General features: G+C 42.3%; 1 protein-coding gene across 1 annotated transcript in view; it reads right to left on the minus strand.

Annotated features, from left to right (window-relative positions):
* plxna4 (plexin A4) overlaps positions 1–17,272 on the minus strand; it is a gene marked incomplete at its 3' end in the record, with an annotated part of 211,080 nt that overhangs the window by 182,224 nt on the left and 11,584 nt on the right. The window contains exon 2 of the mRNA XM_034218841.1: positions 5,886–7,231. Within this exon, the coding sequence (XP_034074732.1) occupies positions 5,886–7,127 (1,242 nt within the window). The remainder of the gene's footprint in view (positions 1–5,885; positions 7,232–17,272) is intronic.

The raw sequence follows: 17,272 nt of genomic DNA on the forward strand, positions 1-17,272 counted from the left end.
ACATTTTGTATTAGAGCGCTTTTACAGGTGCTCAAAGCGCTTTACAAGTACACATTACACATATTAGACATGTAAGAGTCATTACTGCGGACATTACCCACAGGAGCAAATGCGGTAGTAGCTTTTGGGAACAATTGTGGGATATAAATAATAAAAGTTGAGTTGCTCTCAACTGAACAGATTAGATATGTTGAGTTATGAAACCTTTTGATGAAATCCCAATGCCTGTGTGAATTTCTATGATCTGGTCTGGTCCAAAACTGAAGAAACACTGTGTGTGTGTGTGTGTGTGTGTGTGTGTGTGTGTGTGTGTGTGTGTGTGTGTGTGTGTGTGTGTGTGTGTGTGTGTGTGTGTGTGTGTGTGTGTGTGTGTGTGTGTGTGTGTGTGTGTGTGTGTGTGTGTGTGTGTGTGTGTGTGTGTGTGTGTGTCAATCAGATGGACCACTGGCTACTGTGCCAAGACTTAGTCCGTCTGTCCACTCATCCATGGTGCCCTCCATTACACTAGCAACGCCTGACAGAACGCACCATCACACGCAGCGTGATGTAAGCACACACACAAAAAGATGTGCCGTGCACAAGTTGCTCTTCCACTTGTGTCGTGTTTCCATGAATCATTTTCCCATTTTCCTCTTCAAAAAGACAGTCTGTGGAGACTGTCAAACCTTAGAGCTACTCAATTGAGCCATGTGAGCCATCTGCTTTTAGATGCTGGTTTCAGGCAAAAGTAGAATACAAAGAAATATAAAGCCTAGGCATCAAAGCCCCTGCTGGTCAAATGTACATTAGGATTAAATATACACACGGTCCAGATATGAGTTCTTTACTTCTTCACGGCTCTGCATGAACATGAATGTATTTGTTTTATGAATGGGCACGCATCTATGTCAGGAGGCAGGTTCAGTTTTCAATCTGTAATGTTGTTTTTTATTAATGTTCACAGAGGCGTGCACCAGCTACGGCAGATAATAAATGATTAGGAATAATAATCAAATCGGGAACTCACAAAACAGCAGGAGGATTTTCAATAAAAATTGAAATATCACTAAAGCAGGGCTACAGGAATAGCATCGATAGAACATTTCGAAAGCAAGAAGGTGGTTTAAGAGATGCAGAGATTGAAAGAAAAGGGACTTTACAAACAAAAAATGCAATATCTTTAAGAGAAAGATGTGTCAGGTAACTTCCTAACTTGTCTTCTTGCTTGCACTGGCAGACACTTTTTCTTTTGGAATGCTTACTAGGCACAACTGTCTTTTTTTCACACACGTTTTCTTTCAAGTGATGACATGCTAATCTGTAAGTCTTTGGAATTGACAGTTTATTAGGGATTCTTCCTTAAATCCATTGCAACCAATACAGCTTTGTTTTGTTCTCTTGTTGACGCTCTGTCAGAGAGGCAATGATTGAACCTGGTGGTCATTAGTTAGTTAGGAGTTATAATGGACTGCATCACATTTAAAAGTTGTCAACAATTCAGCTATTCATGAGCTTTTGGACCAAATGTGCAACTATGATGAATTTCATTAACGTGGTTTTATTGGTTGTTCTCCTCTTACAGAATGTACTGTTCTGCTTACTGGGGAGTAATAGAATTAGAAAGACTGGGCAAACAAAACTGTTTCTAGGAGCTTGACAAAAGGCAAAAATAACACGGCAAACAAATGAATGTACCTCGATTCATTTATTATTTTCAAGCCGAGGGCAGCCGGCAGAGAGTAGTGTAGGAAGCAGGAGACATTTGTTTAATCACAGAATAATGATATTGTGATGGATTCTGACCTTTAGCAAGTGGCATCATGTATGGAGATTTAATTAGCGAGCCAGGCACCAGGCAGGATAGCGGATATGTGGATGGAGTGGGGTGAAGTGGAGGAGAGGAGGTGCTGTCTGGATGTTCTTAATGAATCCACTAGCCATCCCTTCCTGAGGATGTGGCCTAGACTGGCTCATCAGCCGCTGATTATGCCTCGCAATCAGGAGGAGGGATGGAGATAGTCGGCTCAGGAGACAACACCATTCAAAAGGTTGGTCAAACTGAACCAAAAGAAGTCAGAAAAGAGGCAATAACATGAAATATGAGCATGGGTGGGAAGGCAGAGAATGTCCTATTGAAGAGTTTCTTTCAAGTGAACGATGAAACGTGGTAGGGATGAGTGTGTGTGTTGGGGGGGGAATGTGAGAGAGATCAAGGAAAATACTCAAAGAAACAGCGGCGACCGAGTAGAATAATCTAATTAATTGGAGTGAATTCAGAATGTGAAGTCGATAGCACGTGACAAATGTGGAAGAATAGCCCGTGGCATGTTAGTTAATGACATGTAATTAATGATCATTAGCAGAAGGGATGAGGGGATGGCCGTGGCCTGTCAGGGACCTTGTAATTTTCTCCTCCATGTTTAGAGGGAGGGTGAGGGACAACACTTCCCACTGTGCTCATGGAAAGCTTTGTAAGGAATAATAAAGGGGAGAGAAGGACACACACACGGATGGAAAGCATAACAGACAATGAAAAGATGGTGCTAACTTTTTTTATAAGAACATGAGGAGGACAGGCAAAAAGTGAAAGAAGAGCGACAGAGGCACCGAGCAATGAATCAAGGATGAGAGGAAAGAGAGCAGAGAGGGAATTTATTGCGATCCCGCTGTTTTGTTGTTCTGTTTTTTTTCTGCTGACACAGTGAACATGGTGGGAGCAGGCAGCATTTTTTTTTTATAGGTCAAATGCCACTTCACAATGATCTATGGATGCAGGCCCTTTGCAGACTTATACTGTTGAGCACGCATTATGGGGCTCAGCCAAGCGGGGCCATTTGGGGGAGAGAGGAAGCATCCACCCTCACTCACCCTCTCATCATCCATCCTCTCGATTGCTCTCACCCATAACACCACTCTCTACATACTTTTTCTTCTCAACTTCTCCCTCTTTCCATCCATCCCACTCCGACTGAAAGCCTGTTAAAGATGGTGTAGCAGCAAAGGTCTAAGGGGAGTGAGTGTTTATAGTGTCCTTGAACACATCCACCTACTCTGATGATTTCATTGTATCTCGTCCCAACAACGTTGATACCTCAAAATATATATGTTTAAATCCATTCAGTTGATGGTAGTGAGCTGCTAATATAAAAGTTACAAATTCTTAATCTTCTAAATCTGTACTTTGTACTATACATAATATATCTTATTGTTCTAATATTCTGAGTACGATCTGAAAGAAACATGTCTTCATTTTTCACATACAGTGTACATTAACAATGATAGTTTAACATAGCAATCTTTAAATACAATCTTTAGTCTAAATCCTATCCTTAATCCCTTTTTAATGATTCTTTAACATGATGCGAGTGGGTAAAAAACACATTTGATATGTATGTGGTTGTGGGATTCCTTAGTTAGTGTTTTTTATGAGTGCCAGAACCAAACAAGCACCCTTGATTTCACAAAATATCCTGAGAAACCTTGTTTGGTTGTATACAGAAATGGTGTGCGCATTTGTCCTGCTGTGTATACATTTCTGCTCTCTGCACCAGGGAAGGGAGACCCAGAATGGAGAGGTAGTGAACACTGAGCGCAAACTACATTCCAGATGATATCAGAGACACTGCGCTTCCAGTGATGCATCAATGACATGAATTAGTGAATGACAACCAACGATTCATAAAACTAGAATTACTGCCTAGTGCTTTTATGTGTCTGCTAAGCAGTCCACTTGTAGTTTACAACTTTATGAAAATGTAATTACTTCAATATTTGTGTGAAATTGTCATAAGCAGCATAAAGATTATTGAGCAATGGACAAAATATGAGTTTTGTGATGTCACGCTGACCTTGATATTTTTGCCACTAAATTTGAATTAATCCCGGACAAGTTTGAAGAAATTCCCTCAAGACATACCTGAGATAGTATGTTCAAAAGAATGTGACAATGTAATAAAACATATAAACGCAGGAGATATTATAAAGTCTAACCATCCATCACAGACACATAAAGGATATGAGAGTTGTAAATCTAAACATATTCTCCCTGTGAAAACAATCATAGGAAATATATTGCCTTTATTTACATCGACTCATTTACTAATGCTCAAGCAATAGGCCCCTGATCTATGTGTGCATTTGTCCATGACACCTCATTTATAACTGTAGCATCCACTCTAAAGCAACACATAATAATCTACATTTAAATAAATTATCGTATAAATCTTTCATATATAACGTATTTATCACTATTAATATCGCTACTTTTTTGAAGAGCCTCTCTCTGGCTTTAAAAGCTCCACCTCCATCTCTGCAGTAGCCATACTTACAAGTGGAGGCAGGCGTGTGTGTATGTGTGTGTGTCACAACTCATCTATCTCCTGCAGAGTCCACCGTCACTTGTTCAGCAGGGTATAATTTATGCGGTGGCGGTGGCGATAGTGTGGCGCATGCTGAAATGGCATCATTCCTCAGCGCTAACCCCTGTGTGCTCCCTCACACTTCCTCTCCCTGCTGACAGCTACACCCCAAGCATGATTTATCAGGCCCTCAAGCAGCAGACAAAAGCGCCTCGGCACGTGTGCCGTGCCAGAGACGACGAGTAATAGATAAACACTGTGATTTCAGAACCAAACACAAGAGAGGGTCAACTTCATAATGTCTCCAGATAGTGCATGGCTAAGGTCAGAATAATATGGACAGAGGCGCAGTGAGAGGATCACATTTATTTTTTTCTAAAATACAGTATTGCCATGACCAAGCGAACACATTTTAGCTTGTAGTATTTTGTAGATTTATAAATTCTCATTTGTGGATTAAAAGAATGACTGGCAGGAGTAAGGAATATACCATTTGTCTTTCCAATTAGTGTATTTCTTGAGGAAAAAATTGCATTGCAATGAATGCAACGGTCTTCATTATATCAAATACATAAATAATGTAGGCTACATTGAATGGATTATCTATAGGCTACTTAGTTAAAGAAAATATACTTTAAAAATCTAAAGCAAAATGGCTCAGCCAACCATTTGAATCAATACACATTGAATTGATATATGTGCTGAAAAACAGACCACATCAGAGTGCTCTGCTACGTTAACATAGACACATAGATCATCTACACCTCTCTGAATTCAAAATGGGAGGTCGTGGTTCACATAGGAGCATGTTAACTAACAAATGGGCTCTGATCATGGATATCTTGTCTTTCTTGAGGTTGACAGCTTGTATTAATGATGTAATGAGTATAAGAAAAAAACATGCATGAAACTGCTTGGCTGCTTGTGAAGCTGGTCTAAACATGTAACACCCGATTGAACCTTGTTTTTTATGTGCACAAAGTGAGAAAATGAAATGAACTGAATCACTGAATTTGTAATGCTGTTATGGAGAACGGAATTATGGTAATTTGGCTGAGCATTCAGCTGCACTGTTTAAAGAGGGAGCAGATTAGAAGAGGCAGTGGATAGTTAATGTCACATCATAATGGGATGGAGCATGAACCCACCTACGAACAGTGTTCAGGAAGGCCTCCTGCAGTGCACCATGGCTCATTATATTTACAATAAAGAGCCTTCACAACTGATTATCCTCCAGAAAGACTCACCTGTGATCAGAAACTATTCTAACAATAAGAAATCACCAGTGTTTGTTTTTTCTATATGCAGTCTGTTTAAGTGCTCTTCTCTTAAATGGGTTTGATAAACGCTACTTTAAACAGAACTGCTGGACGCCTGCTAATCTGACAGATTAGGAACAGTGAGTAATGTATGTGTCTGTAAAGTATGTGTGGAATAAAAAAGAACTACCAATCAAGTGTAAATCTCCCAAGTAACATTACATTTGGTGATGTGTAAATGTGTCTGAAAGTCACAAAATGTGTTTGTGGGCATTGTAGTAGTACTCACCGCACTGCTGCAGGGAATATCTTTGACTTTGAGCCAGGCCAGGTCCAGTGTGCCTTCACCCTTGTAGCACGACTGCAGCCTCTCCTTGATTTTCTCATTGATCTTTCGCAGAGAGAAGACACACAGTGCAGAGTCCTGCGACGCCTGACGTGGACGCCTCTTTTGGCCTTTTGAGAAAATGGTGAACAAAACATCATCATCCGGTTCCACATCTAGTGAGCGTGCCAGGATAGCACCAGCTTTGGAGAGGTAGGCCGCCTCGAGTAATCGGTACTCAACGTTGCCACTAATGCATCCAATAGGGACCTCCACGTAGGAGTTAAAGGCGGTGTCAGCCTTGCAGAGGCGGACTATCTTGGAGGTGTACACCTGTTCCCGACCAGTAGAGGATCCAGTAGTTGGCCCGTTCCCCATTTCTGGCTGCAAAGTCAGGAAGTACACAAAGTTCCCACTGGCAAAGCCATAAATGTAGTATATGTCAAAGTCTGGGATGACAGTGAAGGTGTCTGAAGGGATTTTAATCATAGAGGCCACAAACTCATCGTGGAAGACATAGGCAAACATGCCATCTTCCTCAGAGTTTCTGGCCAACTTGCGGCTAGAGATGGTAGGGAAGTACTCTGGTTTGCCATCCACTGCTGTGGCTATAAAGAGCATGTCTGGAGAGGCATTCCCATATGACACAATGACGCCAAACACAGAGCCACTCTCGTTGACACCGGAGAGGTAGTGCTCCTTCTTGTGGAAGGGCTCACCCAGTTTGAAGAGGTCATCTAGGCGGAGGAGTTTGCAGATGCCCTGGTAGAGGCTGCCACACGCTAGCAGCCGGTTCTCCCGATAGTCCATCAGGAGCATCTTGTTGACATTGTTGGTGAGCGATAACGGCTCACTGCAGGGCTGTACAATACGGGGTGGGTAGCACTTGCGGTTGTCTTCATCTGGACCAGTCTCATGGGACACCTGGACCTCCAGGCTGGGGGACAGTTTGTATATGCGATTAACAGCTCCCAAATAGACATTGCCATTGCGATAGTCCACTGCAATATGGTTGAATTTCCATGCAGGGTTCTCAGCATGAAATGATGCATACTCGTCCTCCTGAAGGGATGCTGTGATCACCTGGGAGCCGGCACTGTGGGCTTGTGCGGCATGCACCACGGTTTGTGATGTCACAGGAAGCTCCAGACTGGACAGGAAGCAGTATACAAAAAAGCAGGTCCGTGTCCTCGTTAGGGACATCATGGCTGTTCTCAGGCTGGGAGTGGTGAGGAGAGGGAAGGAGGCACAGTCCAGTGCTGTAGGCCAATCAAGATCAAGCCTCTCTTGAGATTGAGGACATCATGTACCTAAAGAGGGAAGAAAGAAAACCCAGTGAACAACAGGAACACAAACCTGAGCAAAACATTGCTACACATTCAAGGTAACATTTACATGGTATTGATAGATAAACATTATGCAAATGATATACATTATCTCGCACAGATTATAGCGCAGCAATTTAACAAAGAATAATGAGGAAAACGGGTGAAGAGGCCACACACTTGAGACAAGAAAAAGAAATGGGCTAGACAGAAAAATGTCACAGGCTGAGGCACAGCAGAGGTTTAAAAGGCAGTGTAGAGGGAGAGCTTTAGCCAATAGGATGAGTCCATGGATTGAAGAAGAGGACAGAAGAGGAGGAGTAATGCATGGTCTCAGAGGAGGTGATCAGCATGGCTCTGCACCATCTCTCTGCATGGACCCCTGCTCCTCTACGCCCCTCTATGCCTTTCTGTTACAGCCGCTATGCACCTAATTGATTCTCCCCTTGGAGTAGCAATTTGCATGCTTTGGCGATTTCTCTCTTCTCTCCCAATAGGGTAGCTCACCTGCTGACACTGCTAGCAGAGAGAAAAGGACTTTCTTTCTATCTATAACTACACACACACACTCACACAGAAACATGCACACGCACACAAAGTAGGTGGTTTATGGGCAGAAGAGGAACAATTAGGGAGGAAATGCAAGCGATTGCAGAAATGAGCTTCCCTATAGTCCTTCGTTCATTTGTAAAGTCTCAGCATTAAACGTCCCACCACAGCAGACAGGCACACACATGTGAAACCATGCCAATTTAGTGAACATTTTGCATGTTGTGGCCGAGTAGAACTGTTCTATCTATACCGTCAAAGCAGCCAGCACACCGCATAAGACACACACCAGCAGAGATTATCAAGGGGACCCTACAGCATTTCCTGTAAACACGGTGGTCCCCTGTGTGTGTCGCCTGCTCATTAGGCCCCTCTCCGAAGTCAAACTCCATACCATGAGGATAGGTGTTAACCTGGGTAGTATCCAGATATGAGTTTTACACATGCACACACAAGAATGGAAAACCTGTCCTGACTGCATGTTCTAGCAATGTGTAAAAATAATATACTTAATAACACATTTTCTTTTCAATTTGAATAAGCAACAATGAATTGACATGTTGTATGAGAGGTGCATTTAAAAACTCTGTGTAAATCTTGATCAGCAAAAATTACGGTTTTACGGAAGAAGGTCATTGTTGCATTGAACTCCAAGAAAGAAAAGGGCAAAGATATAAAAAAAAAAGATGTATATAGAAATACGACTAATTCCGATATTTAATGGTGTAGCTAAAACCTTATGGCTCAAAAATTATTTTTTGTTTTTCATTCATTCTGGCATAACGTTCCAATTAGACATATATAAATGTATTGGGAATCAATATGCTGTCACCAATAAATGATGGTTCTACCTGACATTATCCAGCCACATATCTCATCTCAAGTTCATATCCAAGCAATCACAAGTTGTGGTGTCAAACGCAACCTCACTGCAATCTTACCAATCTCCCCTCCATCAGCTGGCAGGCAGAGAGAGAGAAAGAGCAGACAGCCTCTCCACACATGATAAGAGGACCAGAGAGGACGATGAGAGGGATAAAAACCGATACAGAGATAGAAAAGGTGACACGTCGACAGGTGTGTGCATTTATGCTCCGATGCGTGTGAAAGTCAAAGTGCAATCATTACCATGACGTAAAGGGAGAGACCGAGTTTAGGATAAACACTAATATCAAAATGACCCTTCACTTGAAACTCCTTGACATGCAAAACATTTGTTTCAGTAAGTAAACTAAACCCAAAACCCCAAATCTACACATTTGGAGTCAGAAAAAAAAATCATTACCACATTCACCAAATTGGTGCAGCAGGTCAATTGTGCTGAAAAGTGTTTCTATGATTTGGTCCTCCTACTAAGAGAAAGTGCACGCAAAAGAGACAGGTTTAGAAAAAGGAGCTAGTGAAAGCTGCTGCTGTTACCCTAGAAAGGGCAGCCATATTGTTAAAAAAAAGTGGATCTGAAAATTCATCTTTCAAAAAGGGAACAGCACTGGAGCGCCCACCTCTCATTTACCTAGCAGGAGGGACAGCCATAACAAAGTGTTCCTCTGAAATTCACAGACAACTTTATTCAGCAGTTATTATTAATAGAAAAGAGTCGGAGAGGAAAGAAGGGGGGGGGGGGGGGGGGGGGGGGGTTTGGGGAGGAAGCTCGTTTAGTTTGCCTTCAGATCATCAAGCGCCATTAATTGAAGCTTGCTTTGGATCTGAGGATTTACACATCAGAAACACACACACACACACACACACACACACACACACACACACACACACACACACACACACACACACACACACACACACACACACACACACACACACACAGTATCTTTATGCAGTTGCGTGCCATTAGTGTTGATGAGGTTTGAGGAAAAAGTGCAAATTATGGCGTGACAGAAAAATTACCTCTAATTAGGGTTGTCGTAAAATATTTCAGCAATATTTTAAAAATGATTATTTATGCATACTTGGACTGATGGGAGTTTAAAGAAACAACCGTTACTATCTAATGTTGTAAATATGTCAACAACAGACCTGTTCAAGAATCTGGCAGATGCAAAAAGGTAGCATGGCTTCAAGTTCTGTGACCTGTGTGTCTCGCTAACTGCTCTGGGCTAGCTTCAAGATTTACTCAAATATCTAACACACACATACACACACACACACACACACACACACACACACACACACACCCACACCCACACGATCACACATTAACAGCCCTATAGACAATGAGTGCTAATGAATTCATGATTAGCACCACACTCTTTTCCAGACATACACTTCCAGGATCGTTGGAACTGTGGGCAAAAACAACCCTGTTTGTGTGTGTCTGTTTGTGTGCATTATTTCCATCTGTGAGACGGAAAACTGGGTGTAAGTCTTGTAGTCATAAAATAATTGGGATATTTCTATTTTCTCTTTTTCCTGTGTTGTGTTTTTAAACGCCTTCAGGCCAGGCGCAATCGCATCATAACTGTAAAAATACAGCCCAAAAAAGGGAGGGTATTATCATGTGTTCAGTGCAGAAAGTGAAATGTGGCTTTTGAAGAGAAGTGAAGAGAAAGTGTCTAAGCTCAGGTGAAGTTGCATCGTCGAGGCTGGACACCAGAAATGTGTTGGCAAATGGATCAAATATGCCCCAGCTCCAAAACAAATGACGATTCAGTTTCGTCTCCAACACATACGTTTAGTCTGGCTGTTAGAAATTGCTCAAAAGTTCAGAAAAGTCACAAACACCCTGTAAGGTTCACAGATACACTGCTATAAATTGCTCTGTTTCAGACAAAGTATTTTGAGGCTGCAAAGCTAATTCCATGGACAAAAGCTACTGTATTATGGATATGTCATGAGCCATTTTGGTTTGGCAATGATTGTGTAATGGAGAGCCAAGGCCAGACATGACAATTTGAGGAGACACAACAACAAAAAGCAAGCGTTGACAAAATAATCCCCTGCTATTTATAGCCTGGAAGAGGGGAGGCATTTATGTGTAAGAAATTACTTGGAATGGAGAGGAAACTGTCAAAGTCTTTGGTAAACAGCTTAACTTCTCAGTGTCCAAATGTTTTTAAATAATTTAACACATTCATAAAAAACACTAGGAGTAAAATAGGATTAGGAGATTATGAGTGAGTACGTTAATTACGCATAATCCTTTATATTCATAAAGGAAGAAAACTATACGTATCTAAGGTAATCTGTCAGTGGGTGAAAGAATGTGATTGAATGACAGTTGCTGGTGCACTGAGACAATTAAGACAACTGCATAACAAGGCTTTAATGCAGCACAGGAGCACAATGATGACAGAGATGTAAGAGAGAGCAGAATGTAGAGAATAGTGAAGTGTAATAAAGGGAAATAGCTCATTTCAAGGCCCTTGCAGTACCTAAAAGGTTGGAGTTATGTCAGTCCTGTCGTGTTTAATGTGGTCATAGAGAGCAATGTTTGAGGAGCAATGAGGGCAGCTACCTATACAGTGCAGACAGAGTAGGGTTGCACGATTGGAAAGAATACATAATTACCATTCTTTTTGACTGATATTGCAATTGTGATATGATTTACAATATCCTAGGGATTGATTCTTTTTGGGTCATAATCCTCATTATTACAAGTCCTTTAATGGCTTTTGCTCTCTGGGGATTCTTTTGTCAGACATGGCTGTGTATTACGGGCATGTTTGTTTCTGGTTGACATGTTATCAGATAGAAAGGTTCATGGTGGTTGATAGCTGTTGTAGTACTTGTTTAGGCTCTCACTGCTTCAGGCTATCCACCTGCTCAAATGATACGCCTAAACTGCTAATATGACGTCTGCTTGGTAGCTTGGTTCCATCTCTCATAGCCTACAGTGGAGGGGCAGTTATAATTAAGGATTTTGCATCAGTTAAGACTTTTTTCATGTGATTGCAGAAGCCATTGGTCTGGGTTATTATAAGCATTGGGTTGTGAGTAGTAGTAGTAGTAGTAGTAGTAGTAGTAGTAGTAGTAGTAGTAGTAGTAGTAGTAGTAGTAGTAGTAGTAGTAGTAGTAGTAGTAGTAGTAGTAGTAGTAGTAGTAGTAGTAGTAGTAGTATACAATCAAGAATTGGTAGACATGGGAAGAGAAAAGTTGGAAAAGAAAGATAAATTGGAGTGAGGGAGGCAGAGTAAGATAGAAAAGACAGAGAGAAACACAGTGACACAGAGGCAATAGAATGAAAGGAAAACAAGCAGACAGAGCTGTGCGTCCCAGATCAGTGGATGTACTGACTGGAGTGGTGAAGCCCCCCCCCCCCCCCTAACCTCCCTCCACCCCTCTCCCCTGCTGGGCTCTGGCACTGATCAGAAGAACACGCGTCAGTCTGCATTGCAGCCACACACTGCAAGTGGAGGAAAACAATGTCCCTGCACTCAGAGCATAATCACAGTCACAAACGCTCACACTCAGGCCCAATCCCAAACCACGCCCTACACCACTTCACGTGCTGCCCTACCTGACCGGACTCAATGCTGTGTGTGTCCGTCAGGAAACAACTCAAATGTGATTACGATCCATTCTCACACACGTGTATGAACAGACACATAAGGCGCGTTCACACCAAGTACTTTTCCCACAAAGGTTCCTGAGAACTACGATTTAGTTGCGTTCACACCAAAAAGTCCCAGGAACTAAACCTTTTTTACCCCCTTTTCAGTCCCTGCTAGAGAGCAGGGACTTGCGTGGGAGAAAAAGGTTCCTGTGTCTGATTGGCTGGGCGGAATGCAAACCGCGCCCCGTCAAACTCCCAAAAACTTTTGTGAAGCATTAGCCCAGCGCAGAAACGTAGAGAGACTAACTTATGACAACACAAAATAAAACATGGGAGCGGTGAAGATGAGGAGGTGTCGGCGTTCTGGCCGTTTACTCGGAAGGCTTCAGTAGAAGCTGCTGGGAGTCCCAGCAGCTTCTACTGAAGCCTTCCCCAACTCCGGGGACTTCCGGCCGGGGATTTTGGGCGGCCGGGGATTTTGGGCGGCCGGGGATTTTGCGCGGCCGGTGATTTTGCGCGGCAGTATACACTGTGAAGTTGTTTGCGGCCTGCCAGTAAACCCAAAGCAGAAGAAGAAGAAGTGACGTCAGCGGCTTCATTTTCCTAATCCACCCCCAGAAACTAATTTCCGGTGTGAACGTGATCTGTACTTAGTTCATGAGAACTAAAGAGTTCTCAGGAACCTTTGTGGGAAAAGTACTTGGTGTGAACGCGCCTATAGATACAAACTTAAGTTATGATAGAGTAATCATGTCTAACATGCCTAACAGGCTAAGATAACCCCTGCTGATACACAAAACAGATGGCACACTCATCTCTCTAAGGAAGGCAGCAGCAGAACAGAAAAAGGAGGCCAGAGAGGATGGAAGAAAGGCGGGGTGTCCTTGGTTACATCAAGACGTGGATTAGCAGCATGGATTACTGTCACTAGATACCCTGTCTAGATGGAGGTTAGGAGGTCTAATCCACCCCGGAGCTGTTGATATTACAAAGAAAGCTTTTGGATTGGGTACATATGATATGAATGGCAGAAAACCGACTGAAGGACTCAGATATTACAGATGTAACAATCATCCCAGTGTTTACAAGCATCAACACGCTGCAAATAATACATTATGTTGAATTATTGAAAGTATTCAGTTTTACAATCTGCACCTACAACATTTTTCGATTTTCAAAGGAATCTCTCCGTCTTTCTGTCTCTCTTTTTTGCTATTCTAGAGTGAGTCAGAGCATTTCAAAGAAGGGATCTAGGCAAAGATCCAACTGGACGACCCTTCTGGATTTTAGAGAAATAGCTGACATCTGCGCATCCCCTTTCTTCGCTCATCTCTTTTATTATTTGCCAGTCCTTCTCTTTCCCTTTCTTTAAGTCAGGCAGTTCCTGAAGGTTTTCTGTACAGAAAATAATCATTTCTGTATTGCGTCTCCTTGCATTACCGGGCTGCAAAGAGAGTGGGGATTGGCAGAGTCCTTGAGGGAGTACAGCTCTCAAGCAGTCCTTGGTTCCAAAGTAAGGTCACTCAAACACATACGCTGAGAAACTCTACACACTGGCTGGGACTGGGCCTTTGTGCAGTGGGTGCTGATGCAGGCTGAGATTGGTTGTAGTGTGTTATCATCAGTGCAGATCAAGAGGCTCTAATGTCATTAGGAGGACTGTTGAAGAGCGCACTGGCCAGCCTTCCGCGCCTCACTCTGATTTGGTTATACTGCGGCAAACTTCCTGAATAGGAGGGGCCTCTGTCAATGATACAGGCCACAAAACAGTGACCAGAGAGGGCCATTTACAGGGTGAACTTAATGAAGCTCTGGATTCAATTAGGATGACTAAGTCCTGACAAAGACACACTAGCAATTCATCAGTGAGCATTAGGGCCCATAATCACACAAAGGATAATTAGAGAGCATGTCAAATGCATTCATTGGCTACATATAGTACCGAATAACAATATGTCAAACAAAAGGCTGTATTTCCACAGGTTAAGCTGATAACCAATGCTGCAAACCTAATACTTAACACATTTGAGTGTGGAGTGCTATGAACAATCCCATTCTAAGATGGAGTGTTTTCAACAAGGATGAGGAGAGTGAAGCAGAGCTTTAATATTTCCCTTTAATCTATATTTAACAAGTAGCCCACATGACATATTTTGTGTTAACAAAGAAGATATGCACTCGATCATCCTTCTGAACTGCCCCCTAGTTATAGCAATGTTGTGCCATAAAAGCTCGTTCGGAATCAAAAGGCGGAGATATGTTGCTGTAATCACTATAAATGCAGCCAAGAATCCTTCTTAAATGGTGTTGCTAGGCACTGTCTGACAGCTGCTTTCATAGAACAAATTCAAAGCCCCTAGCTCTCTCTCGCTTTCCATTTCTCTCTCTTTCGCTCTCCCAATTCCCCACACTAACGGGCCGACAGGAATGCAGGGCCGTGTAGACAAATCAGCTCTCGCTTCCATCCGCTGCCGACTGGCACCATCTTAAGTCCCAACACGTCTTCCCCATTTTCCTCAAACCATCCATCCATCCATCCTTACTTCCCTGTATCTCCTCTCCTCCCGGCTTAGCTCTTCTGTTGTTTCATGAGAGTGAAATAACTGCCCCTCTCTTTAGCCCTCATTGCCTCTTTCTCTCCTTTCTTTCTGTCTCATCTCTGGTTTCCAGCATCCCTTTTTCCTCTCTACACAGTCATTCATTATGAGTCCTACAGTAGTTTGCTTGAAGCTGCAAAGGACTCTGAATGTTTTGGTGCAGTATGAGAAACACTGAAACAGGTGCTCGGTGGTTTTGTTTGTATGCCTGTGTTCTTTCAAATGAACAGAAATGACATTGTGGTCTCTTGTAAGGAGCCTTTCTCCTACTCCTGAATCATTCAAGTACCTGCGTCAATCACCTACATGGCCAATATTACAGGTCAGTTTGAGCATATCATAGATACATCAATAACATACTGGGCTGATAAGGACCTGTTATTTGCAGTGCAGTGAAGTTATTAAGAAATATTGTTGCCCTAGAAAGCACAGAAGAATCTTCAAATCAAATCAATCAAAATTCTCGACCAAATAAATAGATTCCTATGAAGTTTATTTGTATGTAATGTCATAATATCAACCATTATATATCATTGTAAGATCTCAAACACATGTTGTCAACATTTACAACTGTCCACAAAGACACATGAGTGCCAATAAGGCCATCAAACCCTTCCAAGCAGGAATCCATACATTCAAACAGGCATGGTGTGACCTCTGAAGTTGTAAACTTGATTCAGTCAAGCTAGCAGATTTGTGTTAAGACTTGATGGGTGAGGTGACATCCTTAAAGCTCTTCTCACATTAGTTCTTCCCCCTCCTCCCTGTTCCTCTCCCTTTTATCTGCCTCCCTCGATCAGCAATGCATGTCAGTGGCACTGCAGCTGAAGCAGGTAATACATCAGGAATTATAACACTTCATTTTGCATCACAGCACACTTTAGACCTACAACCACAATACGCAGATTATGTAAGACTGTGGAGTGGAGGTTGTATGAATGGGGGGAGGGGGCTAGTGAAGCCTCTTGACTATGGAAAGAAGACACCAGCAAGAAAGGGAGGAGAAAGGAGGTTGTATGATAAATGTCCAAGCAAAAAATGTATTTTAGATGTCTTCCCTTGGGTTTAAAGTCACCCTCCAAACTACAAGAGGTAGCAATTATTAGTGCCATTAATCACAAGTGTGCTTTTCCTGCTTTAACATGCCAAAATGTCCTTTAGCAGGACTTGCAGACATACAGGCAGACGCAAAACCCTCCCATACACAAATACATGTTCACACATAAAAGCCCAGAGCATAAGGGAAGGGTGCAGAAGAGTCGGATAGCTGGGGTCTGGGTTGAAACAAGCCCAGAGACTACTGGCACCTTGAGGGAAAGCACATGTACATTCTCACCATTTGAATACTTTCAGATCCTAACCCTTGGCATCATGGACATAGAATTGAATAACAAATGTGCACGGCATGTATTTGAATGTGGCTACAGAGAAAGAACAAAGGAGTCCACAGAACCGTCAACAGTCCCACAACAACATCAGTGTTGCACAACATAAATGTATTTTGTTTATCTGAAAACGCAGAATGTTTCAAGACAGCTATTGGTCACCACTCCATCCCTTTAAAGTGTTTAGAGAACTGAAATGATTTCCACAAATGCCATTTACCATATGTGAATCAATCATCACTTAGATTTGTCAAGTGCTGCCATTAACATTCAGTTATACTTAAATCACTCTTGACAGCAAGACCTTATGACACTTAAGCATGGTGTATATTTCCAACTTGTTACAGCTTGTTTGTTGCTAGGGAAAAGAAACATCTCCATTTGCCAAAATAACTGCTTCTAGACGCACCCAATGGCTTCATCAGGTTTTCTGACTATTGATCAGCGGCCACCATGCAGTTTTCTGGTTTCTTTTTTATTTATTTTCCAGTTTCTCTCTCTACATCCCTTTCTCTGTGACCTGTCTGTAACCGCTGCTTTTCTTCCCTACTGTTGCAGAACAGAGATAAAGCAGACTTGACCTCAGAGATTAACTTCTAAGACAGGAAAGCTTGATTATTTAGGAGGCTTTGTGTGATTAGAACAAAACGTTTCTGCTGCTTTCATTTTTCTCTGATCCCCCACTCTGTTTTTACACTTTTTCTGTAATTGTGTCTTTGAGGTGTCTGTGAAGATGGGCACAGTATTTAATGTGCAAAATGTGCGTGTGCGTGTGTGCGTGTGTGTTCAGTACAAAGGATAGGGGATAGACTATTGAACAAAAACTGTTATATTAAGCCATCCTATCTTATCCCATTCCATCACACACACTGTCACACACACACATACACACAACATAGATGAGCACAATGCACATCTGTGAGCTCATCTGTGCAGAGGTTGATTTTGTTAGCTCAATGCGAATGGATTACAGCTTTCCCTTATA

The sequence above is a fragment of the Gymnodraco acuticeps genome, unplaced genomic scaffold (genome assembly GCF_902827175.1).
Source record: "Gymnodraco acuticeps unplaced genomic scaffold, fGymAcu1.1, whole genome shotgun sequence".
Classification (NCBI taxonomy): domain Eukaryota; kingdom Metazoa; phylum Chordata; class Actinopteri; order Perciformes; family Bathydraconidae; genus Gymnodraco; species Gymnodraco acuticeps.